General features: G+C 38.1%; 1 protein-coding gene across 1 annotated transcript in view; it reads left to right on the top strand.

The window, feature by feature from the left end:
• The window catches only part of LOC122557126 (succinate--CoA ligase [ADP-forming] subunit beta, mitochondrial-like), a 94,303-nt gene that overhangs the window by 65,189 nt on the left and 12,461 nt on the right, over positions 1-16,653 (top strand). Inside the window, exons 8-9 of the mRNA XM_043704465.2 lie at positions 156-298; positions 14,663-14,783. Coding sequence (XP_043560400.1) covers positions 156-298; positions 14,663-14,783 — 264 coding nt within the window. The remainder of the gene's footprint in view (positions 1-155; positions 299-14,662; positions 14,784-16,653) is intronic.

Below are 16,653 nucleotides of genomic sequence, written 5' to 3'. Positions count from 1 at the left end.
CACAGTACAAATCCACGGAAAATCTTTTCACTCATTACATAATTTGCAGTATACTAAACCAGTATACAATTTAACCTTTACTTACTGTTTTTGTGCATAAGTATTAGTGCATTGCTCCAGCTAGTTAAACGTGTTTTTTTTTTATTTAAACACAGTGAATGGTGCAGGACTGGCTATGGCAACCATGGATATTATAAAACTTCATGGTGGCACTCCAGCTAATTTCCTGGATGTGGGTGGTGGAGCAACAGCCCAGCAAGTTACAGAAGCCTTCAGACTTATTACTTCAGACAAAAAGGTAGGTATAAAAGTTGCCAGTGCTGCCACTTTGGAGCAATGTTGCAAGTTTGGTCTCCTAATTATTAAAGACTGAAAGGAATGATTCCCCACCAGCCCTATGTAGGGGGAATATCATGCTTGTTGCTGATTGATTGATTGTTATTGACCGTTGCTGTTGTTGTGAAATCTTTGTGTTACCTAGAATTATCTTAAAATTAAGAAAGTGTGCAGGGAATTTATGGCTGATGCCGAAGGAAACAATATTTATGCAAGCCAATTTCTTCAACAGTGTTCAAGTAGGTATTCACCCCAGAATACAGCTTAATTAAGAAATTGAGCCAAGAGCATGTCGAACATTCCAGACCAACTTTATAAATCCAAAGCATGCAGATGATTAGTAATTATCATTGTGCACTCCTATGTGACTGTCTTCCATTGTCCTTGCTTAGCGTATTGCTATCTGCAGCCATGGTAACAATAGTCTGAGCATACATGACAGTAAACATATCCTGTATTATGAAAGCCCAAGCTTCCAGTGTGGCGCTGAGATGTCTGAACAAGGGAGGGAAGTGCAAGTGCCAGCTGTACGGAGAGTGAAATTCATGTGAATTCTGTTGCAGTGATTCACCGACATTGAAAGAAGGAAGACCATTGCAAGTGGCACAACAATTTTTTTTAATGTTACAAACCTGCAAGAAAGCCTTTGTACAATGTCAAGGATCATGGAAGAATCTGACACCGAATTTGAATCCCATTCTTTCCAGTATAGAAGTGGTGGCTAACTCTATTAGAATGCAGTGGAACTAACATGATGCTGGGTGGCTGATGTCTTAGCTTTCAGTATAGCACAACCTGGAAGCAGCACCATCTAACTGGCAGGAGAGAGGGGTGACCAGATTATGTTTCTAACATTCCCACATTTCCAGCACTTTTAATTCTGTATAAAGAAATGGCTGTGGAAGTTTAGCCAATTGAAGTTTTCAGCACTGAGAATCTTGTCAGTGGATTAAGTGTATTGAGAACATGTGAAGCTAAAACTTATAAATTCAGTACACATTTGAGGGGCTGAATGTCCTAGTCCATTTCCTATTCTTTTTTGACGCTAAACAACAATAATGGCTAAATTATTAAATTTTAACATCTGCATTTACTTTAAATGCTTTTCTTCTGTGAACAGTTTGCAGGATGATTGCTTAGCTGTCATAATTGGTATTCAAGATGCCAACGTTCCTAATTATAAGCCTCAAATTAAATTCGATCAGCTTCTTAATTTAATTTAACTCCCTTGGTGAGCCCACTGACACGGACTGGAGATTTATATGAAACTGATGATTTAATCGGGCTTTGAATTAATTCAAATTTCAGATTTGAAAGTTATTGATAGACAGTTACCAATGATGAGAATGGTATAAAGGACCAAATCTCCCATGGCTGAGCAACTAGTCTATGAGGCAAATGATCCGTGGGCTGTCTGTCTTGAATTCCATGCGTCCTGTTTGCAGTAGGATTCGTGATAATCTTGCGCAAAATTCAGGAGTCATTTCAAGGAGCAAATTACAAATGAGAAATCAAAGTCAAACCTCAGCTGTACTTGGAACCATGCCAAAACATTTGAAAAACAACTTGGACCTCCATTAAAAACCTAATCAGTTTTAGTGGTGCAGTGTCTCCAAGATTCAGAACGCGACAAGAGTGGGAGGCAGAGATAATTCCCAACCCTATTTTAGACCTGAGCTGCACAGGTGTTAAAAGGAGGAAATACTGCAAGGAGTTGCTGTCTTTGGGTTACCATTGCATGGCACCTAATGGTCAATTGCTAATAATTTGCAAACCGGGCGTTTGACAGTCTTTCTGGGAACAAAGTATGGACATATCCAAGAAGTGTGTCAGTTAGTGCTGGATGATAACAGCACTCCCTCAAAACACACACATGACTCTTGTGTGCCTCGCAGAAAACCAAGAGTAGATCCACAGGGCTACTATGTCATAGCTTGTATTCTTTGTTTCTGACCTCAGAAACCAAATTGTTTAGGTTTACCTTCATGTGCAAAAAGTGAGTGTGTTGGGAACCAACAGTGCAGACCCCTGTAATAGTTAATACAAAAGCTGATGCAGCCACAAAGGGATTTGGAGGAAAGAATGATCAGTATGTAAAATATATTTCGGGATGAGGCAGCTTCATTTTTATTTATGAAAGGTTCACTGCCATTAGTTTCTAAGTTATTTTTAAATCTGGACGAAAGTCCTGTGGAGGTTTTAAACAAATATTTTTAATTGAGCACTGAGTACTGCAACAAATGTATTTAATAAAAAGAATAGTTGCTTGTTAATTCAGTTCCTATACTTCTTATTCCTTACTATAACCATGTGCAACATAACACTAGGAACATGCTTATAATATAAATAAAGACCATTTTTGAAGAGAATTGTATCTATTACTTTTGCTCTAAATGTTGTATTTTACTCTTTTAATAAAAGGGAAGCATAGAAAGAATTGAGGCACCATTTTAATGTTTATAAATATTAGGTGTATTAATCTTACCTTAACTCAGATTCAAACATTGCTGCGGACATGAATGCATAATTTAGGCTGACACTTTATTGCTGTGCTGAGAAATTGCTGCATAATCACAGGTATGGATAAACCAACATATCTTTAGCCTCTTCAGGTTTAAAAATCTCTTGGTACTAATTGAAAAGAAGCAGGCAATGTTCCTGCCTGAATTATCACCACCAAAAATAGAATGTAGGCCCTCACTGCATATATATTACAGCTATGTTTACCCACTTCGGAAGTATTTCATTCCCCTTATGAGATGCTTTAGAATATGCTATGGAATTAAAAGATACTACAAACATCAAGTTTATTTTCCTCCATAACTCTGTGTTTAGAAAAGGCTATTAGATGAAAAAATGGTGCAGTTCCTTGAACTGTATTTGCTTCAATTAATGTAATCCAGGACGGATGAATATTGATTTTCATGTTACATCTATGACTTTGCTGACTTAATATTGCGCATCACATAGATCAGCTGCCCCTGGTGAAGCCAATTTTGAGTGAATAAATATAGCTGCTTGAAACATACTTGACTAACTCCTCTACCTAATTGGTAGAAAGGTCAGCTTGCATCAGCGTAACCTCCACCTTAATCTTTGTAGATCTGCTCAGTATATACATTAATAAGTAATGATCTCCATGACCCATATGCATTTTTGGAAGTACTATCCCTCACAGGAAACATTTAATCCAAGCAATATCTACCTCCTATAGTTCAGCTGGACACTATAGCAATACTTGCTTTGGTATTCAAATTTCTCTCTCTGCTTTTTTGTTTCTTCTTTATCTCTCTTGTAGGAATTTACGCATTTTTGTTGTGTTGTATGCAGTTCAGTGTTTCTCCAGCTGTCCTGTCTCTGAGCAATTGCTGAATTTCTTTCTCATCAAAATCCTGGAATCCCTACCGGTCAGCACTGGTTGGGGTATCATTTTGAAATAGACGCAGAACGTCAGAAAGGTCGATTACCATCTTTGCAGGGAAATTAGAGATGAGTAATAAATGCTGGATTGAAATCAGATTCAGAGGATATGCTGTATACTTAAAGATGAAGTTCTCTTGCTGATTTGAGTATAATTTAATGCACATAGCAAGATACCACCGCAAAGTTAAAATATTTTGGTGTTGATTGAAAGGGGAAAATTGGTCAAAACACAAAGAAGCACTTTGTTCTTCTAAGTGCCCTGCAGATGGAGCATGAGTATGAAACATTTCATCTGAAGGATAGCACCTCCAATAATACATTGTCTACACAATGCTGCCCACAAGTTTATGCCTAGTTAATGCGCTGAAATCTTGAAGAGGACTTGTATCTATATCAGCTGAGACAACTGAAAATCTCATGAACTTAATTAAATCAAGCTGATATATGCACTTGTGTATGCCTTAGGCATCTTAAACTTTTATCATGGACATATATTGTGAAATATTACACCTTGTTAGCTTTCTGCATTTGAATTAAGTTATTAATGGATTTAACATCTATGTTATTCAAATCCATGCAAGTGTATAATCCTCTCGGTTAAAATATCAATCATCCTTCTAGGACAGATTATCTTTGGTTTGAAAGGCAGAATTCTAGCAGGTGCCAAAATATATCTGAAAGCAATGAATATCTTTTAAAAAGATATGGTTCCACTTCTCTAGAAAGTAACTGTGTCTTCAACATTCCTATTTCCCTTTCACATTCTTCAAAAACTTCCCTATTCCTAACTGTTCTTTAGCCCAAGTCTCTGTTCCCTCACTCAGCACATGAAGCAAAATAGTGAATGCATCTACCATACAAATTATGATAGCCTGTATTAAACTGAACATAAGTATTTTTTCTGCAATGTCATATCTTAAGGCCTGATTAGATTAGATGTAGTTCTGCTATCGGACGCGTTTTTTTTAAAAATAATCTGAACTGTTAAATTGGCATCCAGTGTAAATCTTGAAATTATCAGTTGGGTTTGCAGTCTGATGCATTTGCACTTGCTAGTAAAAAACGTATATTAATACACGGGACCCTTGGAAGCCAAAGGAATTTGTACATGCGTTGTATCATTTTCATTGATATAATTGGGGTTATGGAGACTGCCAGTTTCTTCTGTTTTCTGATTGCAACACGCTGACCAATCATTCTACCAACAATGGGCATAACTAATCAGCATCTACTTCTCATGCTGTATAAGTTGCTGTTTTTTCAAGTCTGTTTCTTTCTTCTTAGTCCTGATGAATGCGAGATTGATGGTAAAATATAAGCCTAGAGTGTGGGTTTGTACAAAGAGCTAATGTAAATGCTTCACAAAATGTATTCAGCAGCAAAAGATCAAATTAACAGGGTCTATACTTGTCCCATGTGATTTATGTACACCCACTGGGCATAATTTCATTTATTTTCAATTATGTACTTGAAAATCTAGTTCTTTGAGATAACCAAAATCTAAGGCATTTATGTATAAATCTGAAAAAAAAAATCAATTTTTTGTTGCCGCAAAACAGAAATTGCTTTATAAAACAGATACATCATTACTGTGACTAGACTTTTGTGGGTCTGTTGCAGCTTTTGATCACTGATTACTTTGAGTCAAATCAAGTATACAGAGTTTCAAAGGAGACAATTTTTAAAAAAAGTTAAATACTGCCAGTAACTTACACGCAAAGTTGATGAGTCAAACATAGTGAGATATTCTAATTTAGGATTTATTCACTGATAAGATCACAGTGTAATAAAACTTTGCAAACCGTCAAATCCACATCAACCAGAACAAACAATTAAAAAAAAAACATAGAAATACAGAGCTAAACTTGAGGGATTTACTAGAATGATACAAAGTACTTCAGTTAAATGGAATATCTGGAGAAGCTATGATATGATTAATATCATATATTTTAGAACTTGGATTTTGAATTAGTAGCAAGTGTGTTTTAGTCTGTGTGTCTAAGAAGATTTAATGATTAAATGGTCATTAATTCTGGACCCATGTTTTATTTTGTAACGAGTAAGACAGAAGAAGTTCCTGCAGGGCAAGTGCACAGAGTAAATACTGATGTAAATTACCTTTAATATTTCTGTCTCTTCCTACATTACTGTCATATAGGTTGACCATGAGTTTATTCCATTGATCTGCACAATTGCTTTAACTTGGCAGTGAGTTGGTAATGGAACTGCAATTGTGTTGGCATGGAATGTTTGTGAACTAGTGCATGTGTACAGATGAGATTGATCATGTTTCCATTCAAATCCTGCTATTGCCTCACCCCTCTTTATCTCTGGAGATGAACCCATCAAAATCAGTTGTTCACCATTTAAATGTACATCCTTGATGTCAAGTCATAGAGATGTACAGCATGGAAACAGACCCTTCGGTCCAACTCGTCCTTTCCAACCAGCTATCCTAAATTAATTTAGTTCCATATGCCAGCACCCGGCCCAAATCCAGCTAAACCCTTACTATTCATATACACAATCAGATGCCTTTTAAATGTTGTAATTGTACCAGCATCCACCACTTCCTCTGGCAGTTCATTCCATACAGGCACCACCCTTTGTGTGAAAACTTTGCCTGTTAGGTCCCTTTTAAATCATTCCCCTCTCACCCGAAACCTATGCCCTCTAGTTCTGGATTCCCCCAATCCAGGGAAAAGACCTAGTCTATTTACTCTATCCATACCCCTCATTATTTTATAAATCTCTATAAGGTCACCCCTCAGCCTCCGACGCTCCAGGGAAAACAGCCCCAGCCAGTTCAGCCTCTCCCTATAGCTCAAACTCTCCAACCCTGGCACCATCCTTGTAAATCTTTTCTGAAGCCTTGCATGTTTTCAACATCCTTCCTATAGAGGGAGACCAGAATTGCACACAGTATTCCAAAAGTGGCCTAATTCCAAAAATGTCCTGTACAGCTGCAACATGACCTCCCAACTCCTGTACTCAATACTCTGACCAATAAAGGAAAGTATACTAAACGCCGCCTTCACTATCCTATGTATCTGAGACTCCACTTTCAAGGAACTATGAACCTGCACTCCAAAGTCTCTTTGTTCAGCAACATTCCCTAGGACCTTACCATTAAGTGTGTAAGTCCTGTCCTGATTGCCTTCTAAAAATGCGTTTATCTAAATCAAACTCGCATCTGCCACTCCTTGGTAACTTTCATCGCTGTCCACTACACCTCCACTTTTGGTGTCATCTGCAAACTTACTAATGATTCCTCCTGTGTGCACATCCAAATTATTTATATAAATGACAAAACGCAGTGACCCAGCAGCGATCCTTGTGACACACCACTGGTCACAGACCTCCAGTGTGAAAAGAACCCTTCACAACCACCCTCTGTCTTTTACCTTCGAGGCAGGTCAGTATCCAAATGGTTAGTTCTCCCTGTATTCCATGTGATCTAACCTTGCTAACCACTCTCTCATGGGGAACCTTGTCAAACACTTTATTGAAGTCCATTTACTATATACTGACGTCCACCCCTCATCAATGCTCTTCATGTGATATTAACAGAATGTTTGCACTCAAACCTGCAATCACGTAATGCATTTCAGTGCAACAGATTCAAAACATTTTTTCTGCTTCTGTCTCCACAGACTTTCCTGACCTGCTGAGTTTCTCCAGCACTTTCTATTTTTATTTCAGATTTCAAATTAATGCAGTATGCAGTTGTGTTCAAATTATGGTTTTGGGCTAATCTCAGGCGATATCCTCTGCGTTCTGGATACATTACCCATGCAATTCTTGCTGTGTTTCTGTTTCTTGACTTTGTTTGGTACATATGAAATTGTGGAGCTCGAGCTTTGGAAGGGGCTTAATTGTTTTTATTTTGTTAGTAACACTGCATTCTTTTTGTTTATGTCAGAATTAAATAAAAATTTTAATGAGCTCTGACAACTTAAGCAGTTACATTAAATAATGCATATTTAGTCAGGTATCGTATAAACAAAAGTAAGTATATTCTCACAAGCTAATGTAGGCATGAATGGCCTCCTGTGGTACAGCAACAATTCTGTGAAATCTTTCTATTGTTTTGTAATTATCTAATTTGTGTAAATAAAGCTTTGGAGTTATTTCTTGACTATTCTGTGAATTGTGTTCCTACACTTGTGTATTTTTATACCTTTAGATATTTAGCATGTTTAGCCTGTTTGAATAAAATTCCTGTCAGTACAGTATTACTTCCTTTTACTAGCATTATAAAACATGGATCATGATCTAACCTAATCACTAACCTTGCAGACTGGTAGAATTCTATGCCAGCTGTCAAATATAAAATTGTTTCATTCTGCTATACTTCAGCCAGCAAACTTTAATGTCAATAGGGAGAGGGCGAACTTTTTTAATTTCACAGTAGACTTATTTTGTGGAACTTATCAAAAGTTTTAAAATGTTGTGAAAGAATAATATACTAGAATTTCGATTCATGAGGTTTGCTTAAAAATCTAATTTTGCACACCTCACGACTTTTGATTAACATGGACAATGCCAGCAATGGCTTTTAAGTTCTTTAAAATTCTTTGAAATTCACTTTCTTTAATCCTTGACTGACTTTATTTGATATGATTAAGCCCAATAAGATTTGGTCTATCATCAAAGGGGTTTATTGACTTGAAGAGCAAAGACCGTCTAACAAATGTGCTCATAATGTGTAATGATGTAAGAAAGAGGTTTAATTTTCGATTGGTGAAAAAGGCACATGAGACTTCATGGACAGAAGATTTTTATTAGAATATATTATTAGATAGTAGAATATTTAGGTGTGAAGATTTTTACTGCAATGTAAGTGTAGGTTGTACACAAAGTATTGATTACTGAAAGATAAATTGATGGATAGATGATCCTTGTTTTGTTCTAGTTAAAGGTTTTTCTTCAGAGTTTGTGATGAATTTGGTCATTCTCTGACCCTTATTCTGTAATTGTTGACAGGCCGTTCAAAACCAGTGCACAGAAGCAACATAGAGGTTAATTGTCATATGATTACTTTTGCATGCCCCATTAAACTTCGGCTTTTTTTCTGTGTAGTTTTACTTCATCCATGCCCATTTTACCTTGGTGTCCATTGTCCACTTCTAGTGTTATTACATCAAGTATGACACTAATTGGATGTGTAATAAATGACCTTGTGCAATGTTCCATTTATGTACTTAAATCACAATCCAAGAAGACTACCTGTGGTTGTACAAGAATTGAGGAAGGAATATCATTTGTACATCAAGCACATTCCTTCCATGCTCCATTTACAATTTGTATAATCAGGAACTCTACATAAGTATTTCAATCTTCCCAAAAAGATAGTGTTTCAGAGAAGATAATGTTCATTAATCTCCTTGATTAGATGACCTACAGTGTGGAAACAGACCCTTCAACCCAACAGGTCCACACCGACCCTCCGAAGAGCAACCCACCCAGACCCATTCCCCTACATTTACCCCTTCACCTAACACTACGGGCAATTTTAGCATGGCCGATTCAGCTAACCTGCACATTTTTGTTTGGACTGTGGGAGGAAACACACACAGACACAGGGAGAACGTGCAAACTCCACACAGACAGTCGCCTGAGGCGGGAATTGAACCCGGGTCTCTGGTGTTGTCAGACTGCGGTGCTAACCACTGTGCCACCATGATATTTTGGAAGGTCCTGCAGACTCGATGAGACACTATCAAAATGCAAGTTTTATTTTTGAATTCAATTTCCTTCTCTAAATTGTAGTCACTAATTTCTGCATGCTGGTTGCAGATTACCCAATGAATTACAATGCTGGAAATGTGTTGCTGGAAAAGCGCAGCAGGTCAGGCAGCATCCAGGGAACAGGAGAATCGACGTTTCGGGCATAAGCCCTTCTTCAGGAATGAGGAAAGTTTGTCCAGCAGGCTAAGATAAAAGGTAGGGAGGAGGGACTTGGGGGAGGGGCGTCGGAAATGTGATAGGTGGAAAGAGGTCAAGGTGAGGGTGATAGATCAGACTGGGGTGGGGGCGGAGAGGTCGGGAAGAAGATTGCAGGTTAGGAAGGCGGTGCTGAATTCGATGGATTTGACTGAGACAGGGTGGGGGGAGGGGAAATTAGGAAACTGGTGAAATCCGAGTTCATCCCTTGTGGTTGGAGGGTTCCTAGCCGGAAGATGAGGCGTTCTTCCTCCAACCGTCGTTTTGTTGTGGTCTGACGATGGAGGAGTCCAAAGACTTGCATATCCTTGGTGGAGTGGGAGGGGGAATTGAAATGTTGAGCTACAGGGTGGTTGGGTTGGTTAGTCCGGGGGTCCCAGAGGTGTTCTCTGAAACGCTCCGCAAGTAGCCGGCCTGTCTCCCCAATTACAATAGCTAATGTACCATTTTAAGCTAAATTCAAATTTTGGAAACTTATACTCTTGACAAATACCTTGTGTATTCACTTTTGACTTTGCTTAAGGAATCAAGTGAATTTTTTATGACTTTGGACCTGAGGAAATAGTATTATTTCAGATCTGACCGTTTTTGTTACTAAATTAGGTGTGTAATTTTCTTGTCATTACACATTCTTTTAAGACCCCCTCCCAAATTATCTAACCAACACTTCACTGTGGTAGTAAACTCATTCAGTCAGTACGTTCTGTTTTAAGTACATCTCAATATAACCATGCAAAAAGATCTCAAAGTGCAATCATGCATTTTTTTAAAGTACTGTTTGCTGAAGTCTGCACAGACTTGGATCCAATTGGGTGGAAATGCACCATTTGTGTAATTGGCTTTTATGATCTTCATCTATCTCCTTAAACCTGTCAATAATTGAAAAGTGCTCATTAGATTTTTGTAAAACAACACTTTATCATCAGAGCTGATATTTATTTTTGAAATTGATATTGTGTTTCATTACAATGCGGATGAATATCGACATGATGAAGTCAAATTGATTCACTTTGATTCTATATAGCACTGGCAGAGTTTAAGGTTTTCTTAGTTCGTTTCTTTTAAAGTTAGTTGCTGAGAAACATAGTGGTCATTCACTTGTGCTTGTAAGTTATGAATCATCTTTAAAAGCAACACACCTTGTGGGTTTTGACAAAGTTGAGTGGGAAAATTTTATTTATGCCTTTACCGAAATATATTGTTCCAAGATGTTTTTAAGGAACTTATAAGAAAAGTTTGACACTGAGCCACATACGGAGATTTTATTTAACTTATCAAAGGCTTGAAAGCTACTGATTACTGAGCAAATACTTCACCAGTCCCATTACAGGCTAGCTGGTGTCACTCCTCGGCCAAATCTTTACCATGGACAAATGGATGAATGTGAAAATGTCTTACTGTCTGAAGCTCAGACTCTCTCAGATTCTGAGGGCTTGCCTGGCTTCTTGCTTTCTACCCTTCTTATCACATCCTGGCTCCCATTCAAACATCAAGCCCTATTCACCAAGATTACTACACAAATGCACTCAAAAAGACCATTGGTACAGGATGGAATTCACTTAGAACCCAGGCCATCAATGACAGATCAGTTAAGTTCAGGAATGTTCAAGAGGCCAGAATTAGAGGGATACAATTATCTTAGAGGATATTAAAATAAGTGAAGAGTTAGGGAGGGATGAAGCCCTGGAGGGTCTTGAAAACAAAGATTAGAATTTTAAAATTGAGGTCTGGTTTAACTATGAATGAGTGCAGATCAGCAAGCACAAGGTGAAGAGCAAATCAGACGATACCTCAAATTTGTGGATAGAATATAGGAGGCCAGTTTAGTATATGTTGAAATATTCAAATCTGATGTTACCCTAGGTATGGTCTCAGCAGCAAATGATCTAAGATAGAATCAATTGATTCAGAAGTTCTAGAAAGGAGAATATCCCAGAGGGCTAATGATAAAGAATTGGCGTTTTAAATAATTGTTTTTAACTTGACTCGTCAAAAGGTCAAACTTTACTTACCTATGACATGTTTGAGTGTAATGTTCCAGTAATGCTTACCATTTCCTTGCATTTTAAAAATATGATACATAATTATGCTGTAGTGAGTAATGATTTTGCCGTCATGGTAATACTATGTCATTGGTTTCTTATGGAATTTTATAACATTCCTCTTTCATTTTATGCACATTTCAGAATCTTGTGTGTGCTTTCTTTTCATTGTGACTTTTCACCCATACCAGTTTTACTCTTTCTTATTTAGTCCTTTATTTACAAATGCCCAAGATTAAAAAGCAACAGGAGAAGTTTTTTACAAATCCTTATCTCAGTTTATAGTTATAATACCTAGATGCTACAATGGCACCAGCCTCACTTAGAGATTCTGCATACAGGTAACAGATTCATGCTGGTTTAATTTGTTCTGGGCTTGGAATTTAGGCACCTTTGAAATATAGAAACCTATAGCACAGGGGAAGGCCATTTGGCCACTCACTTCTGTTTGGCTCTTTAAAGAACTAGGAGAAAGTGAGGTCTGCAGATGCTGGAGATCAAAGTTGAAACTTTATTGCTGGAACAGCACAGCAGGTCAGGCAGCATCCAGGGAACAGGAGATTCAACGTTTCGGGCACAGGCCCTTCTTCAGGAATCCTGAAGAAGGGCCTGTGCCCGAAACGTCGAATCTCCTGTTCCCTGGGTGCTGCTTGACCTGCTGTGCTGTTCCAGCAATAAAGTTTCATCTTTAAAGGACTATCCAGTTAACTGCACACTTTCTCCACTTCTGTTGTTTTTTTCCTTTTGAAAGTTACTAATAAAACTGCTTCCCTACAATTTTCATGAGTGTGTTTGCAATCACATCAACTCACTATTTAAAAACAAAATTATTTTCATCTCCACTCTGGTTCTTTTGACTATTACCTCTAATCCATGCCCTCTGCGTACAAACCCTCTTGTTAGAGGAACAGCTCTTGCTCATTTACTGTATCGAAAGCCTTCTTAATTATGAAGTAAAAGTCGTACTTTGCATCTGATTTTGTTTTACATGATCTGGCTGTGATCCATCTTGACAGCTTGTGTGGCCTAAACTGAAATTTGTGCTTAATTATCCAGTCCATACATCCTCAGCTGACAGCCACAGAACTTCTGATGTTTTCATTTGAGGAGGGAAAATACAATAACTTGTATCTCTCTGACCAATTAGTTTGGGAACTGCAAACTATTAGCAATTGTTGATTGTAACTTTATTTGAGAATGTCTTTATAATTGGATTGCCCAGAGAAGTTGCAACCTAACAGCACTTTTCACTTTGAGCCAGCAGAACATTAAATATTGCACCATCATTGTGCTGTCCCTGTCTTCAGATTGTGTAATGATGTTAATCCATAGGTGGCAAGGTGGCTCCATGGTTAGCATTACTGCTTCACAGAATCAGGGACCGGGCGATTGTGTGGAGTTTGCACATTCTCTGTGTGTCTGCATGGTTCTCTTCCAGGTGCTTTGGTTTCCTTCCTCAGTCGAAATATGCGCAGGTTAGGTGGATTGACCATGTTAAATTGCCCATTCAGGGATGAGCAGGAATAGGGTCGGGGAGGAATCTTCTTATGACCTCTTCACAGGATCTTCTTAAAGTCATAGAATTGTTTCAATGTGGACTCAATGGGCTGAATTGCCAGCTTCCACACTGTAGTGATTCTATGATTTTAAAAAAAAACTTGAGGCTAATTCAGTTATCGCACCAAAACAGTTCAGCCTATGAAATAAATGAGCAAGAAGTTTTCATTATCAAAATGTGGAAGATGTGTTACAAATAGCTGACATCACTGGACAAGTCAGGTCTCAGGCTTGATAGATCATACTTTGATTTGTTTTGGTTTTAATGATATCTCTCACTGAAACATAAAAATACAATGCTGTAGATTTTGCTTTAACAGTAAAGCATTATTTTTAACAAAGAAAAGATAAAATAAAATAAACCAAATTATCTACTTGGAACACATATTCATACATTTTTAAACACACGGTGAAAATGTATTCCAATTCATCCCAAAATACTCCTTTACAAATTGAAAAGAGAAGAAAAGGTTTTTGTGTGGTAACCAAAAATACACTAGTATAGTGCTCATAAACATCACTCAAACAGAACTTGCTGTCTCTGACATCTCGGTAGGTTGAGATCACATGAGTTAAACTTATAGACTGGAACTTCGTATTGTTTACTGTTACACACCTGAGCTTAAATATATCCGGTTTAAAGTAACCTCTTGAGGGTTTTATTCCAACACTTCTACTCTGGGACTATCACTAACTTTTTATTCTGACATAATCTCCTAGTTCCACGTTCCATCTCAGCAATTCTAGAGCAATCTTCATCTACAGAGTCATCTACGAAGGTTTTTTTCCCTTAATCTTAAGAAAAGTTCTAGAGATCTCTAAGAAACCTTGAGGCCTCAATATTCACCTTGCTGGCTTGCAAATCAGTTTAAAATAAAGAGAAATCCATAGTGATGCACAATAACTCATCAATTTAAAAGCTAGGCCTCAAAACTGTTTTTGAAATGAAATAACCAGGGCTGCAGAAACACCTGCAAATTAATTAAGTTCAGAATTCAAAACCCATAGGTGACTAACTCAAAATCCAAAAGCCCATCTGAGAATAAATGATGTGAAAATATATGTATAAATCAGTTTACATCTTCAGATCACTACTATTTAAACTTTGTACTGATGTGTACCCATGAAATGTACCATTACACTGTTCAACTTAAAACCCATAATCTGAAAAATATATATTGTATAATATCATTAATATTGGAATACATTTATGTCTTTCATTCACAGAGAAGCCTTCTTTACAATTATATGATGAAGAGACTTATTATTCAGAAATAAATCAGAAAGTTTTATTTGCTGTAATGCTTCTTTCCATAAACGCTGTCAGATAATTATTTAATTCCTTGTTTCACTTGCAGGTTCAGGCGATTCTGGTGAATATTTTTGGTGGCATTATGCGTTGTGATATAATTGCTCAAGGGATCATTACTGCTGTTTCAGATCTACACATGAAAATTCCCATTGTTGTTCGATTGCAAGGTGAGAATATTCATAAGTTTCAAATGCTTGGTAATTGGTTATGTACAAGAAGCATTTAAGGACAGGTTCTTCCCCAATGTTACTAGACTTATGAATGGACCCCTCATGTATTACAGTTGATCTTTCTTTCCATCTTCTCTGTTGTTGTAATACTATTCTGCATTCTGTTCTATTACCCTGATGTAAATATGTAAGGTAGATTTTGTCTGGTTAGCCCGCAAAATAGTACTTTTCACTGTATATCAATACATGTGACAGTAATAAATCAAAACAAATCAAATCATCTTTCCCCTGTGCTGATAGTGCCTGTTCGTTACGCATCTTCACCCTTTCCTCTTGTGGGTTGCACTGCCACTGTTTGGGGAAATGGAAGCCAGAAAAAATGCAGTATTGATATGGTGTTTACATTTGAATTGTGAGTTAACTGGAGGTTTATTAATTAATTGTGTGGATATTGTTAGTGGATAACAGTGGAGTAGATAGAAAAGCTTTGAAGTTTGCAGAGAAATCAAGAAAGTGAAACATGCTGTTTTCACAAACATTCACAAAAATAATTTGATCAAGAAGGTATTCATCTTAGAATCCCTACAGTGTGGAAACAGGCCATTTGGCCCAACAAGTCCACACCGACCCTCAGAAGAGTATCCTACCCATTCCCCTACCCTATTACTTATATTTCCTGTAACTAATGCTTCTAACCCTGAACATCATGAACAATTTAGCATGGCCAGTTCACCTACACATCTTTGAACTGTGGGAGGAAACCAGAGCACCTGGAGGAAACCGACGCAGACACTGAGAATGTGCAAACCCCACACAGTTGCCTGAGATTTAAAAATTTTTTTTTTAACTCATGGATGAGGACATTGCTGGCTAGGCCAGTATTTATTGCCCATCCCTAATTGCGCAGAGGGCAGTTAAGAGTTAACCACATTGCTGTGAATCTGTGGAATCACTTGTCGGCCAGACCAAGTAAGGTTGACAGTTTCCTTACTTAAAGGATGTTAGTGAACCAGGTGGGTTCTTCCAACAATCGACAACGGATTTTTTTTAGATTAGATTCCCTACAGTGTGGAAACAGGCCCTTCGGCCCAACGCCGACCCTCCGAAGAGTAACCCACCCAGACTCTGACTGATGCACCTAACACTGTGGGCAATTTAGCACGACCAATTCACCTGACCTGCACATCTTTGGATTGTGGGAGGAAACTCACGCAGACATGGGGAGAATGTGCAAACTTCACACAGACAGTCACCTGAGGCTGGAATCGAACCTGGGACCCTGGTGCTGTGAGGCTGCAGTGCTAACCACTGTGCCACCATGCCACCCGATTCATGGTCATCATTAGACCCTTACTTCCAGTATTTTTGTTGAATTCAAATTCCACCATCTGCAATGGCAGGATTCGAGCCCGGGTCCCCAGAACATTACCTGGGTCTCTGGATTAACGGTCCAGCAATAATACTACTAGGCCATCCCCTCCTGGGTTGGAATCGAACCCAGGTCCCTGGTGCTGTGAAGTAGCACTGCTAGTCACTGATACACTGTGCCCCCGTTAATGTTTGATGATCTTAAAAAGGAAGTGGGAGGGTTACAGGCAGAAATTTCAGAGAATGTTAGGATTGAGTGTGGCAGTTTGATCTGTTTTGAAGGTAAAGAAATGACATCTGATGAGAGTTAATGGCAGTGTTTGAGGGTTGCATCACTGAGGCAATAGAATGATTAGAAGCTTAGACAGCACAGCGTGATTGGACTTGTGAACTCAAAGGAAGGGGAAATTGTAAGGATGTATTGGGGTTTGGTCTATAGAAGGGACTAGGGTAGAAATTCTGGAGGTGATACAATCCATGAGATTATTACACACAGAGC

Source organism: Chiloscyllium plagiosum, unplaced genomic scaffold (genome assembly GCF_037043375.1).
Source record: "Chiloscyllium plagiosum isolate Xiang-an unplaced genomic scaffold, Cpla_swu_hap1 HiC_scaffold_11, whole genome shotgun sequence".
Taxonomy (NCBI): domain Eukaryota; kingdom Metazoa; phylum Chordata; class Chondrichthyes; order Orectolobiformes; family Hemiscylliidae; genus Chiloscyllium; species Chiloscyllium plagiosum.
Note: the sequence above shows the minus strand (reverse complement) of the source record. Positions and strands in the feature narration are given on the sequence as shown.